General features: G+C 41.5%; 1 protein-coding gene across 3 annotated transcripts in view; it reads right to left on the bottom strand.

Moving 5' to 3' along the window:
• The window catches only part of TRAPPC9 (trafficking protein particle complex subunit 9), a 453375-nt gene extending 436749 nt beyond the window's left edge, over window positions 1-16626 (bottom strand). For 2 of the 3 annotated variants that reach the window (XM_021532473.3, XM_021532475.2), the window contains exons 1-4: window positions 16538-16626; window positions 14248-14848; window positions 5269-5414; window positions 3101-3229 (exon numbers count right to left, since the gene is read on the bottom strand). In XM_021532473.3, coding sequence (XP_021388148.1) covers window positions 3101-3229; window positions 5269-5414; window positions 14248-14831 — 859 coding nt within the window. In that variant the 5' untranslated portion in view covers window positions 14832-14848; window positions 16538-16626. Of the gene's footprint in view, window positions 1-3100; window positions 3230-5268; window positions 5415-14247; window positions 14849-16492 lie in introns of all 3 variants that reach the window. The other variant, XM_077781898.1, reaches the window with a different exon arrangement.
• Between the last annotated feature and the right edge of the window lie 229 nt (window positions 16627-16855).

Raw genomic sequence — 16855 nt, 5'->3', positions numbered from 1 at the left:
ATTTAGATCTAGATCCAAACATACACCAACACTTCACTCATGTGTCATAATTCTGCCTGAGGAAAGAGGAAAATTAACAAAATCAACATCTTAGAGCTCCCAACAAATAAAATCCAGTGGAGAAATCCAAAACAGCCAGTGCTAAGCATAAAGCAATCCAGACTCATCTTGTTTGACATACAAATCCCACAACTGACAGACCACATCCAGATTTCCTGGCCAGGAAGAACTGAGCAACTCAGAATCTTCCTTCACACTGAAGGCTGCAGAGACACATCCAGGAATTCCAGGGGACACAGCCTAAACCTGTCCCCATACAAACAAAGGGGTTCAGATACCTGAGATGGCAGATACCACAGAATGGCTTGGGAAGGGACCTTAAAGACCATCAAGTTCCAATCCCCTGTGCATGTGCACCTTCCACTAGAGCAGACTGCTCAAAAACCCATCCAACCTGACCCTGAACACTTCCAGGGATGGGCAGCAACAGGACAGAGAACAAGCTCATTTGTATTTTAGAGCTTTCTTTTCAAAGATGTTTCTACATAAAGCAGACACCTCATTTGCTGAGGAGCCAGGTCCAGTGCTGTAGCCTAAAAATGCCAAATGAAGGAAATCACAAGGGATTCCAGAGGAAGATGTTTCTCTTGGCTGGATCTGGGCAGGAAGCTTCATCCTGTGAAGGCTTAAGTACAGACACAAGAAGAGGTGCAATTCCAGGTACAAGAGGAAGCATTAAAGGTAACTCTCACATCTATATGCCTCAAAATCAGGCACAAATTTCAGTTCCAAGTGTGTTATTTCTTGATTTGTGCAGAATTTGTAATCCCTTTTTTTCCCTGGCTTTATCCCACAGAAAGGTACAGTGGAATTTGTTCCATAAATTAAGCACTGTCTTCACAAAATCAATTACAGCCAAAAAGACTATAACCAAAGGTGCAGTTTGAAAGGATTTCATATGAAAGGCACTGCAGAGTCAGGAATAGGTAATAAAAAGAAACTTCCAGAAAACTTCGTAGGAAAATGACACCACAGCAACAGCTGTTTGGCCAGAGGGAGCGCAGCAATTCACACCTCAAAACACAGAGATCATAACTAGAGTTAGGGAACAGTATCTAATGGGCCACAAAGTAATATTTTTGTCTGCAATGTCTGCAAAGGATGACAAAAAAATCTGTCAATTTTTCTTCACAGAAAAGTCCTTTGAAAAATCTTGTCATATGAAACTAAAATATTTTTAAAATACAACTACACTAACGAGTTTGCAAATTGGACTTTAAAATAGAACACAACTTAAATAGAGACCCAGCAATAATATACCCAAAATATATTCAATTATTCTGATAGCTGTTACCTTCTTTAGTAACCAGGAGTACCTACAACAAACAAACAGATTGCAACATCTCCTAATAAGTATTCATTTAAAAATATATAAAGGTCACTAATCAGGTGAAATTGTAACAGCCAATGTAAAATGCATTCATAGGTCATAGGACCAAATGCATAGATTTTAATTACTAGGTATTGTATAAAAATTAGTATTCTGTCCTGAAATAAGGTAATTCTACAATCACAATTATCTGATTTCCATACACACAGTTCATAATAAAGGTAATACAAAGCAAGTGTTTACTAGATTGTGACTTATAAATAATAAAGATGGATGGTTGCCTCTTTTAGATTAAGGAATTCATTTTAACCACACTGCACACAAAAGAACTTAACACCAGCACTTAAACCCAGCTATGTTTCAGCCCTGAGTGAATGCATACACAGCAGTAGCTGTGCTGGCTTAGCCCAAAGGCCTGTGTAGCTCACATTAATCAATGTATTTCCATTTTCCTACCCCAGCCCAGCCTCTCCTGAAAGCCACAGAACTTTTCAGGAGCTGTAACACCATGTGACAAGTGTCAGGTTATGTGACAGGCTCATCTGCACAACCACAAAGGAATGGAGAGGATCAGTGACCCCCAAAAACCAAATCAGAGCAAACAGAGCTGTGGGGGTGAAGCCGCAGCAGCTCTCTGGATCCCCTTACAGACAGACTGGGAGGTCACTCCCTAGAGGAATATGGGGCTCACTGTAGGGAAAGAACACCCTGGGATTGTACAAGATTCCTTCTGGGGTGTCGGGGATGAGTCAAAGACAAGGAGAAGGAGGGACTGAGGCAGTTTAGGGAACAAGCACAGAAAAACAGAGGGGAGTGCATGTTTGTGTGCTGGTCTAAGCACCAACAACTGGAATGGGCTCTGAGTCTCAAGCCTTGTGGGTTGAGGTGCAGTGGCCAGCTCAACTGAGGCTGTGTGTGTTCCCTGTGTGTTCTCCAGGCCTGATGGGAATTCCTGCCCAGCCTCCTGTTGGCCTGGACCTGGAGCCATGGAGCTGCAGCAGCCTTGCCTCTCACACACACCACCAGATCTGGTAACTCTGAATGACAAGGAGTTCCATGTCATACCTGTAGGCTGGATAAACAGCAACTCCTTTCATCATCTTCTCCATCTGCTAAGCTCTGCTTGATGTCCTCCAGTTCTTCTCTTAAAAGAGACACTGAACCTTTGAGCCCTACCCATACTTTCCCACAATATTCATTTTATTACAGATTGCTCTCATATTTCTCCTCAGCCACCTCTTTTACAGTCCAAGAGTTTAGAAAAAGTATATTAAATCTTAAAAATTATGTGGCACTTCATTAAAAAAAAAAAATCTGTTACTCACTGACTTTAGAATAGCAAAAAAACTCTGAATAAAATGTACCCAGCTTAATTCTTTTGAATACATGCAACTCTGCCAGATCATATTTTATGAAAACTGCCTGCATCTCCTCCAGCAAAATTCAAACTATCACAGACACTACTGACAATCAGGTGAAGAAATCAAAAGCTTTGCAATTCTATGCAAAGCACATGTGTTGATATTAACACCAAAACAGAAAAATAATTGCAAAAATCTAAAAAAAACCACCAAAACAACAAATGCTTCCCCAAACCTCCCTCCTCCGATCAATGCTGTCATCTGTATAATTTTACAGAGTTAGGACACAGAGAGAAGTTTTCAGATGCTTAGTGGTGCAAACAGAATAAAACTGAAATGCCATGCTTACCTGGCCTGTGCCTGTTGCCTGCCTCAGCAGAAAGAGAACCTCCTTGAGCCCTGCGAGACCCAACTTTACCCCCAGTGCCACCTGGGTAGTGATAGATGACAGATGCTGAGCACAGCCCCTCAAGGGCAGCTGCAGAGAAAACAAAAAAAAAAAAAGAAAAAAAAAAGCCAACAGATTAATAGAAACATTTGCAAAAAGTGAAGTATCCTGTGGTAAAGTCCATTTACACAAACAAAAATGTGCCTGAAATTAGAGGTCTAATGACAAAGACCATGGAAAATTCTGAGATGTGTTTTTCATCTCTAGTGTTCACCCTCAGAACCCCCATTGTCCCAACCCACTGAGAATCTGCAGGAGCAAGAACTTGTCACAGCAGAGGAAGCTCACATGAAAAGCACTTAATCCAACTGGATGCAATTCCACAAAACCAGATAAGATGCCAAGAGAGCTGACCAAGGTAAGACCACTCTTTCATCACTTTCAACAGGTTCATGCTCACTGGGGGAGGTTTCTAGTGGCTGGGAAAATGGAAAAATCATCTTCTTTGAGAAGGAAGTACCAGCACAGATAGATCAACATCAGCTCCCTGGAGAGGCTACACAGAAATCCTACTGGAAGCACAAAAAGTGAAAGAAAGTGTCTGTGAACAGCTCACATCCATTTATTGAGGATAAATCAGCCTTTGGCAACCTCACTGCCCCCTGTGAGGAGATGCTAAGTTCAGTGAACAAAGGAACAGCAGTGGATGTTGCGTATTTTGGCTTTCAAAACATCTTTGGACAAGGTCTCCCACAAAATGCTTGTAGCCAAATTGGGAAGACTGGGATAGCTGGCCTATAAAGTAGGTGGAAAATCAGCTGGGCAGCCAGACTCAAAGGCTTGTGATGAGCCACATGGCTGCCTGTGAGCAGTGGTGTCCTCAGGGGGACAATACTCATGCCTTCATTAACTGCCTGGATGATTGCATAGAGCACACCCAGAAACTTCCTGGGTGACACAAAACTGGAGGGAACAGAAGGGCAGGGTTTCAATGCAGAGAGAACTTGCCAGGCTGGAGACAGGGGCTGGCAGGAGCCTCATCCCAAAGCAAGGCTGGTGGGAGGCCATCAGAAGGGTCGGGGGACTGGAGTTCCTGGTATGTGAGAAGCGAGAGAACTGGGTTTGCTCAGCCTTACAGAGCAAGAGGCTGAAGGCTGGTGTTCTTGCTGCCTTTAAAACACCAAAAATTTTGGTGTTTAAAAAAAACAGCAAAATTTTAAAAGAGGTTGCTCAAAGACAGCAAAACTTCCATCATTAAATATAACTGAAATTCAACTGGACAGGTCCCTGAACAACCTGATGTAACTGAACATGATAAGAGCAGGAGTTCAGACTTAACAGACTTATCAAACTATTTGGATTGGAAGAGTCCTCTGGAGGTCTTTAAGTAGAATTTGAGGAATCCTGAGCCATTTAAGTTTTTGGAATTGCAGAAGGAAAGAAGTGGGAGGTCAAAAAGTGTTAAGGTTTTCATGGTATGTAATCTACAGGGCCATTAGAAAGATAAATGGTTTCCAGGTGGAATGAGAAAGCTAAAAGCAGAACTAAGACACTGTCCTGAAAGGGTATGAAACTGAGAAGCAGAAATTGTGCTCAAAGATCATTTGTATGGCCAATAAATAACAAAAAACAGGCATGAAAACAAAAAAAAAAAAAAAAAAGAAGGAAAGGATGGAAAAAAGGCAGGGAAAAAAAGCAAATCCTAGGACCTTATATGAAAGGAAATGATGTCAGTGGAAATTTAACATTTGTGGCTTTGGGAGATGTAAAGACAAAAATCTTTTCCCAACAGTCCATAGTGGACACCCATAGGAAACATTTTTAAAACACCTATACAACCCAGTGAATAAAAATCAAGTACTTTCCAAGGAATCACTAAAAAATCAGACACAAGTTTTTTTAAGTACATGCTTTACTACAGTAACATGAATTTATCCTGTTTAGGTTTTCCTAAACCCATTCCTTTCTCACGTCTTATTAACCAACTTTTGCTTCAACTTCATTCTTATTCACACCCAATAATCCAGATTTTGGTCACTAGAATCATTCCTACCTTTCACAATGCCTACGGAAATTACAGAGGATAGTTTGATTTACTTGGGTTTACAACTACCAGCACCTGATCCTACCTCCAAGCCACAGGAAGTCGTTGACAGAGCGCAGCAGCTCCACTGCCATGTGATAGTGCACCAAGGAGTCCTGCAGCATTCCGGCCTGCAGACACAGATCCCCCACGTGCTTCCGCATCCGGCCCTGGCAGCGCTTCTTGTAGTGTCTGCAAAATGAGAGGGGCACTTCAGTTACTGCCACGGAAGGCTGGTCTGGGCTAACACACAAAAGTCAGTTTTCTTTCCTCCCTAATAGCAGATCTACATTGATTTACTCTCTGCCTCTAAGCAAACATGAATGCTAAATAATGTAATATGCAAAAGGACCGACAATTTGAGGATATATTGGGAAAAAAGCAATGTATCACATGTTTTGGCTACACAGCATTTACACAGCTAGAGCCACGTGCCCTGAAAACCTCCAAAGCAAGGCTCCTGCAGACTACAGTGAGTATTTGGCTGCCTGTCAATAGCTGATATGCTGGTTTTTTGCTCTTCAGTACACCCAAAAGCTCATTGTTAAGCCAAGGTGGTCTCTTGTTCTGCCTTTTTCCTTTCCCTGTTCCTGTGCTTCCAGGAAGCTGTTCTTGAACAAATCCCACAACTCCATGGATGCTTCCCATGGAATCCCTCACATTTTGGCTCTGAGCATACTAAAGGTGACCTTTCCAAAATCCTGCTCTGGGCCTCTGTCTCCTCTGCTGGGCCCTCTCCACACACAGCCCAAAGGTACTGGGGGCCCAGAACCCCCTCAGACCTCACAAACCTCCCCTGCTCCCAGCCTCTTCTTTTAAAGGGATGATGAGTGGAAAAGCACCATCATTTCAGGCAACAGCTGACAGAGTTTCTCCTCCTACTCTTTTTTACATGTTAAAATAAATGGTGTTTTTCCCAAATGAACAAAGTCTACTGAATATATTCAGCAGACACCTTGGTACAGCTGAAAAGGCAATTTGGGCATAAATCCGTGTGACAAAGGCACTAATCCTACTATTTTGTTTGTTTTTTTAGTAGGTTTCAGCTAAAGAAACATAAGAGATACAAAGCAAGACACACTGGACTTGGAAAACACCTCATGATTGAAGTGACAGCTCAGAACAACTGTGCTCTCCCAAGTCCACGAACAATCCTCTTGTTCTCCTTCCTATAAAAGCACTCCCTGGCAAGAACACCCTTGCACTATAATTATAAACTTGTTTTATGAGGAAGACATTTAAATGTCAACTGAGATATTTTATTAATTTATCTATTGTTGTTTTCAATAGTAGATCCTGTTGTTCTAACAGTGTCTTCTAAGTACATCCAGAGAGGTATGAAAGTTTACTTTCCATGCGTCACACCAAGGAAAAACAGACTCTTATTTTTTTGGATAATTTAAACTAAAATAAAAGTCAATCAAAACTGAAATTTTAATTAGAAGAACTGCTGCAGATGTCACTCTTTGTTGTATACATGAAGTCCAAAGAATCTGGTAAAAATACAAAGAACCATCTTGGATTGACACACCTGTAAACTTTAAGCTTTTAGGAGATGTCGTGATACTTTTTCAATTTAATTAATTTAATTTAAATTAAGTTGAATAGGTTGACCAGTGAAGCTGTGGCTGCCCCATCCCTGGAAGTGTTCCAGGCCAGGTTAGATGGGGCTTGGAGCAACCTGGGCTAGTGAAAGGTGTCCTGTCCATGGCAGAGGGGCTGGAATAAGATGATCTTTAAGGTTTGTTCCAGCTCAAATCAGCCTGTGATTTTTTACAAAGTTACTGACACTATTTGAACTTAGCAACTTTAAACAAAAAAGAAACCCAAAAAAAACCCCTAAGGTTACTCCCACTCTGCAGATGATGAACTCTTATCCCTGGAGTGATACCAGAATATAAGGGGAATGCCAATGTTATGGAATGAAACCAGGTTTGGGGCAGTGGGGTGTTTTTTTTTCAAGTGGGGAACTTCCCAGAGGACCCTAGAGATAAACTGAAATGTCACTGAAATAATCTCCATAAGGCATCTGAACAAACTGTCTTCATGAAGTCTGTAATGTAGAAATGACAATAGGAGAGGCACAGAACATATGAAATGTAAGGGTAGGAATAAGGACATTCATTTATTTCCTTTAGATTTGAAGGCAGGAAGGAGGAATGGCAAGAAACCAAACAATTCCATGTCACTGGTTTATCAAGGCTATCAGTTTGCCTTGGGTAGTTTACACCACAGAGAAGAATCTTTCCAGCCACAAAATAATGTCGTATTCCTTGCAGTCAGTTTGGAAAAAGCAGATGAAGAGAAAGTAACTGATTTATATGCATAGGTGACAGAAATTGAAAAAGAGAAGATATTTAGAAATACAGACAATAAAAACTAAAGAGAGAAGCTATCAGAACCAGTGTTATTGTCTACAAAAAAAAAAGAAATAATAAAAGGAGACAAGCAATAGGTCTCCAATTGCTCCTCTCCATCTAAAAAGTTACAAATAATTCCTATATAAATGTTTGCACTTTTCTGATCTAGCACACCATATTCACAATTGATGTAAAGGTTTTGACATTAAATGAAATTCAGTACAACTGTTGTTCGCTATCTTTCAGATGTATCAGGAATTGAAATATTTGTCTTTTATTTTTCAACAAGCATGTATTTTATAGATCTTTTAAGAACAAAAATGCAAGAAAATTCAAAGTGAAAGCTAAAGCTGCTCTGTAGGAACTGTGGAAGGGCACCAAATCTTACCAAGATTGGTTATAAATCAGATTTTCCTACTCTCTGCACTCCAGAATGAAAAAAAAATATTTTAAATGTTATATTGCTTTAACTTTTTTGTTTGTTTTTTTTACATAAATAGTGGAATTGGAGAATCACTGTTTCCTTCACAGCTATAATTCCTCTCAAAGATGCCACTGCCTCCAACTCCGTCTCTACGCTTTCAAGCAATCTTTATCTTTATGAACAAATTAAAGTTCTTATTCTCTCAAAACTGTACTTTATAAACATTCTTCCAGATTTTCCAGCTAGCAGATAATTAATTTCATAAATATGAGTCATACAGCAAAGGAAAAGAGATGATGCCTGACTCCTAAATCAGGACCTATTACCAGAATAGTTTCAATCACACAGCCTCACCACCAGCTTAACTAACCTAATTCTCCTGCTGATTTATGCCCATGTCAATATGTCTGAAGTTTGAAAGCATTTATTCACACAGGCATCAATAAATATTGCTCATAAAACCACTGTTCTTTGGGAAACTCTCCTTATTTATAGACAAACGGATAATTTATTCCTGGTGATGAATAAATTTATTACTAATTATTCAAAAACTGAATTCACTACACCTATTTTTAGGCTCTTCAAGGTATTGCCAAGATAGGATTCACCTCCTACAGTCCCTGCAAGTCATTGCCATCCTCTTGGAAAATACCTTCTCACTAATTATAGAGTAAGTTTGTCCGAAACAAATGTATAAACTGTCTTTATTAGGCAGTCACAATTAAGTACAGTGAATTCAATTACTTCAAGTATGTCCAAAAAGACAAAAGGCAAAGACTTCATGGAAATTAAACCCACTCTCTACAGACAGCAAAACTTAATTCACTTGACATTTGGGAAAAAAACAGTATCCACAATATCAGGCCCTTAAAATCATGTCCAAGGGACTCACTGTTCCTTCTATGCATCCTGGGGTGCAAATTAATTGGGAAAAAAATCCTATTGCATATATATTCATATTTATATCATATATATATATATATATATATATATCTCAGTATAAAATGATTGCTCATTTTAACACCAAGCTAGTTTTGCTTCACAGCTTTAGCTGAAGATCCTGAAAGTGAGAAGCTTACAGATATCTTCTCTCTGAATTATTTTTTATTAAAACACTGTTTAAATATTTCAGCTCTCTCCTGCTTAATCCTAACCTATCTAGGGACAGAAAACCCACATGATTTAACAACTACTTCCTCTAGATAAGAGGACAACCTCTCTCTAGGCCAGTTCCTTGCAGCACCCTACTGCCAAGAGCAGCTCCTTTTAATTTTTCCTCTAGAAGATAATTCACAACATTAAATTTCAAAGAAGCACACAAAGTGTCCCCATACAAACCCCTTCCTGAGTGTGATGCCCTCAGAAACATCCCCAGGGAAGGCAGTGCCACTTCCTGCAGGTCTACCCATGGAATGCTTGCTTGGTGTCAGTCACCTCCTCTTAAGGTCCTCACCACACAGAAAAATTCCACTGACTACAAAACTAATTTAAAATCTAATTTTCTAAAGTTAGTTGGGTTAATGCTCTACCAAACACACTCTTATATTCAGAGGAATCACCACAATCATGACCACTGACCACTGCTACCACTTCAAAGTGGAGGACAATAAATCAGTTCCAGGAACTATGAAGAACTACTTGATTTCCATTTCTGCCTTCTTTGCTCTATAGGATATGTGCTTTATTCTTTCATCTCCAGCTCTTTTCTAGGATTCCAGGATAATATTATGGAAAATTTAGTGCAACAGTATTGTAGTTCAAGACAGAATTTATTTTCACTGCAAACCATCCAGAAACAAGTTTGACGGAATTTCTGGATCCTCAAAATTTGGCTAAATTTACAAACAAGAAACATGCAAAATCAATTCTCAAAAGTGTATTCATGCAAAATGCTCCAACAAAAATTTCCATCAAGTTCTACTAATTCCAGTTAGCATGCAGAGCTATAGATATCACCAATCATAACATTATCCAGACTTCAAGAGACACGGCTACGGCACTGAATCAACTGCCAGAACTTTTGAATTTGGAAATCAAACACAGGCAGCAACAGCTTCATGGCTTTGGAGTTTAAAAAATAAAGCAAATTCCAGAGGCCAGCAGCCACCTAAGCAGACTATGTGTGTCCTACAAAAAAACTCAGCATTGCTACCAAATATAATTGCCAAATGCGCCAAAAGGGGGCAACTGCAGTGGTGAGGCTCCAGGCAGCAATTATTTTTGTGTGTGGTGAAAAAATAAAAATAAAAAGCAACACTAGAATATGCAATGAAGGCGAAGTGAAGAGGCAGGACATGGGAAAAAAGCTAACTATTTTCAAAGATACACAATCACATCCTACCTTTTTAGACCCAACAACAAACTCACAGGGCAGTATGAGAGAAGAAGGGGGGGGAAAAAACAGAAAGGAACAAAACAGAAATTAGAAGGACAGAGAACAGAAAGAAAATTAACAGCCACATACACATACTGAGATCATCAACTTTGATAAATCAGTGCACAAATCCCAGCTATGACACATCTATAAAAAGGGCCCTACAGCCTCATCCCTCCACAGCATTAAATGATGCCAGTATTGAAAAAGAAAGAACCTAAGACACAAACTGATGTAAACAACATTAAAATGAGCTTATCCAAGTAGATTTACAATCACACCTAAGTATGTTTATTTTTAGCTGAAAACAGAAATAAAATAGAAAACTTAAAATAAATGGGATTTTCAGTATTTCTGGCACAGATGTTTCCTAGTTTTTAGTTTGTAGGACGTTTTTATCATCATGAGAACATGTGCTTCCATCGTTCTCCATCAATCTCACACCCTCTAAAAGTAACTATCAAGTGCAACTGATTTCAGAAACTTTTTCAACTATCCTCAGCAGTCCTGTGACCACATAAATATTTTATCCAATTTACAGCTGAAGAAACAGAAAGAAAAAATAAATCAATTTGCCAAAATCTCTTTTGGCTGAATGCTCCAGGAATCAAACCAAGCCTCTCAGTCCTACAATGTCCCTTTAACAGGACAACTTTTCATTTTAGGACATAACCCATTATGTTTCAAACATATAGTTTTCTACCAGCTAAAAAAAGTTCTTCTGCACACAAACTTCAGTGAGTTTGTGTATGTTGTCATCTCAGTCAGCTCTGGGAATGTGCTTCTCCTGCTCATTACACAAATAACCTGCAAAAGACAAAGATCATCCTCACTTTTCCCATTAATTACCCTATTTGAAATAATAACTCCTCTTCCTAATTTACGAACTTTGCATCTTAAAAGAAGCCAATCAGTTTACTTCCATGGCAATTATCATGCATCCAAGCTAATGAAAGTCTTCTAACTGAGTGAGGGAGATGATCAGGTTTATATATAAAGCTCTGATCATCACATAAGTATTAACGTTAATATTTGACCATAAAATACTTGAAGAGCATCTTTTAAGATACAAATTATGTTCAATAGTTTTAATTAGTCTCCAAATCAAGTGATCAGAATTATGTAGTGCATGTAAATTCTTAACATATTTTCCCTCAATCTATCATCCCAATAGCTCCAGGTTACAGTTGCACCACACATTTAATTATACTTTTGCTACACACTGCCATTTAACTTCAATTTTAGAAGATAGAGGAAAAGACATGTTTATTTATCCTAAGTAGGTATCCACAACTACAGCAGCAGAGACACACCCTCTGTTACAAGAACAGAGTGTGTCTTCTCCGCCATCTATTTAATAGAGAACATTTGTGGTTTTAAATAATTGATTACACACTGACTAGGATGTCAGGGTACATGATATACAAAATTTGCAAATAGACAGAAAGTATATAGAAAAGATCAAGGGACTTTCTTTGCCTTTAACCCTTTAGAAATTTCCATCTGTTCTAGAAAAAGCTGTTTCATTTGCCTCAATATCTAAGTATCATCATGTTTTTATTTCTTTCTGTAAAATCATGATGCTGACAGACTCAAAACAAAGTAGCAAAAGCTGTTCTACCAGATGTACCCACTTCCTGCATTCAAACAACCTTGAGCCCTCCCTGAACAACATTACACATCCAATCCTGCAAAAACAGAAACTGGTCTCTACTGAGGAAGGTCCTTCCTAGCCCTGTTTCTCCCTGGCATGGAGTGCCTTCCCTTAATTATTCAATCTGTCACTACAGAAGGGAATGTGCTAAAATAAAATCCTGTGAATTGCAAACCAAGCACCAAAAAACTCACAAATAATAAAATGGAATGTTATTATCACCAGCTCACATCCAAAGGCTTTGGCTTGAAAGTCTAAGTTAGTTTAGTAAACTGATCCGAGTTCAACCTTATTTAATGGACTTGAGCTTCTGCTTTAGAACAGAGGGCAGAGATGCATCAGGCTACATTAAAGGTACCTAGAAAGGCTCCTGTGCAGAGATGCTGGAAATATATTTTCATTTAGCTTTCTGAAGTTTTAACGTATAAATCCTAAGTATTATAACAATCAGAAGTACTAACTCCACAGCAAAATAGAACTGAAGAACTTTCTTACTATGGAACTGAAAAATTAGAATATTTAACACCTTCTCCTTGAGCAGTTTGGTGCAGCAAACATTTCAAGTACATCCATTGATCCAGACCTACTGAAAATCTGTTTGATATTCAAACCTCCCAGCAAGGGTGTGTGCAGAGCTGAGCCAGTGATTAACTCTGGATAAACCCCTGTGTCTACACACAGGGTCACACACCTTCCATTCTGCAAAGAGCTAAAGCACCACACGGAATCTCTTTCAAACACCTGCTTGGAGATGTGTGGGCACACATTCTGCTGTCACTCCAGCTCCCCACCAGCTCAGAACTTCACAAGGAGTATTTCCCACTAGTAACAACACAGCCATTGCTCAGAAGTAATTCATTCATCTAAGAAAGCAATTTCCAAAACGCAATTTTTTATAAGACACAACTGAACAGCAGAATTCATTTTGATTTGGAGATTCTTGGCCAACAATTATAATTTTCTACCTATCTGGAAGAGGAAAATTTGATTACGTTCAGCCAAATTTCTTTCAAACTGAGTAAAAGACAAGATTGTAAAAAGGCTTGTCCAGTCTTCTCAACTTTGCCACCCACAAGCAAAAAGTAATAACACAGTAATTCATATTGATAACTGAATAACAGTTCAGGGACAAACAGGAACCAACAAGTCACTGCCAGTTCAAGTGCTCATCAAAGAGGTGCAGGGCACTGGGGTACTGATGGTCCTTCAAGCCACCACAGGGAATTTAACAAAAGACTTCAAACTAATTAGCTGGAATTCTTTCTTCCTGTTTCCAAGGCAGGACCAACTACAGAGGCAGAGCTGATTAATTTGATCTAAAACCTTCACAAAATTGCCTGGACTCCTCTGAGCTTTTACACACAGTAGAAACCTCTGCTGGCATCCCTACAGTACAACACAAATATGAACACCACTATTTACACACATAGTGTGAGTTTTCTTTGGACTTCCCCACCTCTGCCAGGACAAAAGGTGGATGCTTCCATCCCATGGATTTGACTGCAAACAGCAGAGTCAAACAGATTTTGCACCTGCCTGTAGCTATCAAGCCAGAATTACTTATCCCTTGCACAGGAACTATGCAACACTCAAATCTGACAGATGAGTATGCAAATGAGGAGGAAGAAAAATGGGGGGCTAAAACTCTAACCTACGAAAAACCAAACAGGTAGCAAAACAAGACAGGTAAAAAGCAATAACAAATAATTACATAAAACAAAGAAGGACAGGGAAAGATGCTGGACTTTGTCATCAAAATAAACAGGCACTATCTCATAGAATGAAAAAGTAGACAGAGGTTTAAAGGGAAAAAATACAGTAAGTATGATTAGTCAAATACTACTCAACATTACATAAAAATAGTTTCATTGATGCTGATTTTTTTTATTAATACAGTATATCTGTAAAACATTGGAAGTCTTCCAGCAAAAAGTCTTATTACAGCAGAACCTGTCAAACCACTCCTGTGACTTCTTCCTGCTATTTGATGAGCTTCATCAATTAAATGTATATATAAAAACAAGCTCAGAACATCAACTACAGTGAGACTACATGTTAGATTTCCTTAAAACTACAGCAAGAAAACACAGAAAGATCAGAGCACAACCCCTGTTGGAACAAGGCTCACCTTGTCCTTTCTAATAGGCTTATCCTAAAGGCTGGCAAGTGTCACAGATGTGTTTTTTTAAGAGCTGACAAAAGTAGCTGCTTACCTACTATCGGTGTCCAGACCTACAAAATCCTTCTTCTCAAAAGGAACACAGAGCAGGGGGATCTTGTCTCCGGACTTATCAGTGGCTCTGTCAAGACGCTTGGACTCCAGCACTATGAAGAGAGACTCAATAAAATCTTCTATTCTCTTCTCCACAGTGTCACACTCATCATAACTGGGATAAAACGCCACATCTGTGCGGGGCTGCTCTGCAATCTCTCCTTGAAGCCCAAAGACAAACAGCCGGGAATCATAGAGAGTAGAGCCATACATTTCCTTCTGAAGATGGAATTTTTCAAAAGTCTGAGGCCATTCCTTTGCTGAAGAGCACTCTGTGATAGTGATCAGCCCCACGACTTTGCGGTGTGTCTGAAAATCCCCCCACTCGTTGTTCTCTGGGGGATAATGGTGCCTGTATCGGATGTAGAGCACTCGCTGCGAGTCGCGCACGTTAACCTGGCTCACGGCTGAAATCCGCTTGTAGATCCTGAAAAAGCTCTCTTCAGGTACAATGCCAATGGGCTGAACGACGACCAGGAGGGTCTGATGATCCTCAGCACACTGCATGTAGTCAGGAACACTCATTTTGCATCAACTGCAGGCTAGTGAAAGAAAAACGCATATTATTATTTAACCTTCAGAAGTACACAGGGTTGTTGAATCAAACCAGGGCTTTGATGCTAAACACTTCTGCAGCCTGAATTTATGTGTTACGGTATCACTGTTTGTTTCATTATTTTACTAAATCTTCAACCATGCAACCTCCTGACGTTACACTGTACACAAGGAGAACTTTTAGTCACTTTTCAAACAAAAATCTGTAAATAAGTGCTTTCCAAGTGAATCTCACTCCCTGTGCAGCTACACAAGCCAGCTCACACAAGTCTCTACCACAGCAACTGGGCAGAAATACCAGTTCAGGAGAGCCTATCAGACTCAGGCTCTTCAGTCCCATTTTCTTGGTGAAATATCCAAAATTGCATGAGGTGAGATGTAAACAGGCACCAAATCAGGATCACCAAACTTTACACAGCTGTCAGTACTCACACATGGCCAAACAGAGAAAAATTAGGACCAGAACACCTATTTTTGAGGAAAAGCAAAGTCTTGCTTTATCAAAACACACATAGGAAAGGATCAGGCATTGTTTTCTGCCTTTACATTTAAGTATTTAGAATCCCTTTTCTCCTGAGCTCTCTAAAATCGATTACTGCAGCTGAGCCTTGAATGAAGATGCACATCCCCCGAGTCCTTTCATGTCTGAGACCTCCGGGACACCAGAGATCCCCTTCGTCGTGAACTCCAGCTCCAAAGCCCTGAACCGTAAATACCACCAAAAAAAACATAAACAATACCCCAAACCTTCACAAAAACAAACACACAGACAAAAGAAAAAAAAAAAAAAAAAAAAAAAAAAAAAAAACAAACGCAGCCCATCTTTAGACTTGACACCATTGGTTTTACAAGCAGAACGACGAGTCCCGAGTCCATGGGGACACATGAGACAGAGGAATAGATGCTTGAGGAAACGGGCTCCTCAGAACTATGGACCGTAGCTCCCTTTTCCCACCGCACTGCCCGGCTCTGCCCTGCAGCCCCATTCCCGGGCTGCAGCCCCATTCCCGAGGTGCAGCCCCATTCCCAAGGCGCAGCCCCATTCCCGAGCTGCAGCCCCATTCCCAAGGCGCAGCCCCATTCCCAAGGTGCAGCCCCATTCCCAAGGTGCAGCCCCATTCCCGGGCTGCAGCCCCATTCCCGAGGTGCAGCCCCATTCCCGGGCTGCAGCCCCATTCCCGAGGTGCAGCCCCATTCCCAAGGTGCAGCCCCATTCCCAAGGTACCGCCCCATTCCCAAGGTGCAGCCCCATTCCCGGGCTGCAGCCCCATTCCCAAGGTGCAGCCCCATTCCCGAGGTGCAGCCCCATTCCCGGGCTGCAGCCCCATTCCCGGGGCAGCAGCACCGTCCTGACACCTCCCCCAGCAGAGGCCGCAGCGGGTGGGAGCTCCCCCCTTTCCCCGTCCCCGGGCATACGGCACTTTGGGCCAAGTCCAGCAGGGAAAATGAACTGCAGCAGAGCGAAGCGGAGCGGAGGCGCGGCAGAGGCGCACACCCCGCTGAGGCCGTCAGGGGCAGCGGCTCTGGGGCAGCGGCTGCCGGAGGTAACCGGGGAAGGGGCACTGACAGCCCGGGCAGGAGGCGCTATGTGGGCAGCGGGGGCTGGCGGTAACCGGGGAGGGGGCACTCACAGCCGGGACAGGAACCGCTCTAGGACAGGGGGAAGCGGCACTCACAGCCGGGACGGGGGACGCGGCTGCCGGGCGGGGAGCGGCACCCACAGCGGGAGCGGAGCCGCCCCGCCGCCGCCGGAACTGACGGCAATGGCCGCTCGGCTCCGCCCCGCATGCGCGGCGGGCCATGGCGGGGGAGTCCTGAGGGGAGCGGGGCCGTTCCCCGCTGCCGTCCGCGGTGCTGCCCCCGGGGCTTCCGCGGGGACTGGAAGCCTCTGCCTGTGAACGCGAGGAACGCAAAACAGGAGTGGACGGGTGACTGATTCACCTGGTGAATTTCAGCCGACTGTGTATGGAAACCTGAAGGGCTCTAGCTGGCCC

This window comes from Lonchura striata, chromosome 1 (genome assembly GCF_046129695.1).
Source record: "Lonchura striata isolate bLonStr1 chromosome 1, bLonStr1.mat, whole genome shotgun sequence".
Taxonomy (NCBI): Eukaryota; Metazoa; Chordata; class Aves; order Passeriformes; family Estrildidae; genus Lonchura; species Lonchura striata.
This window is presented reverse-complemented; position numbering and strand designations above follow the sequence as displayed.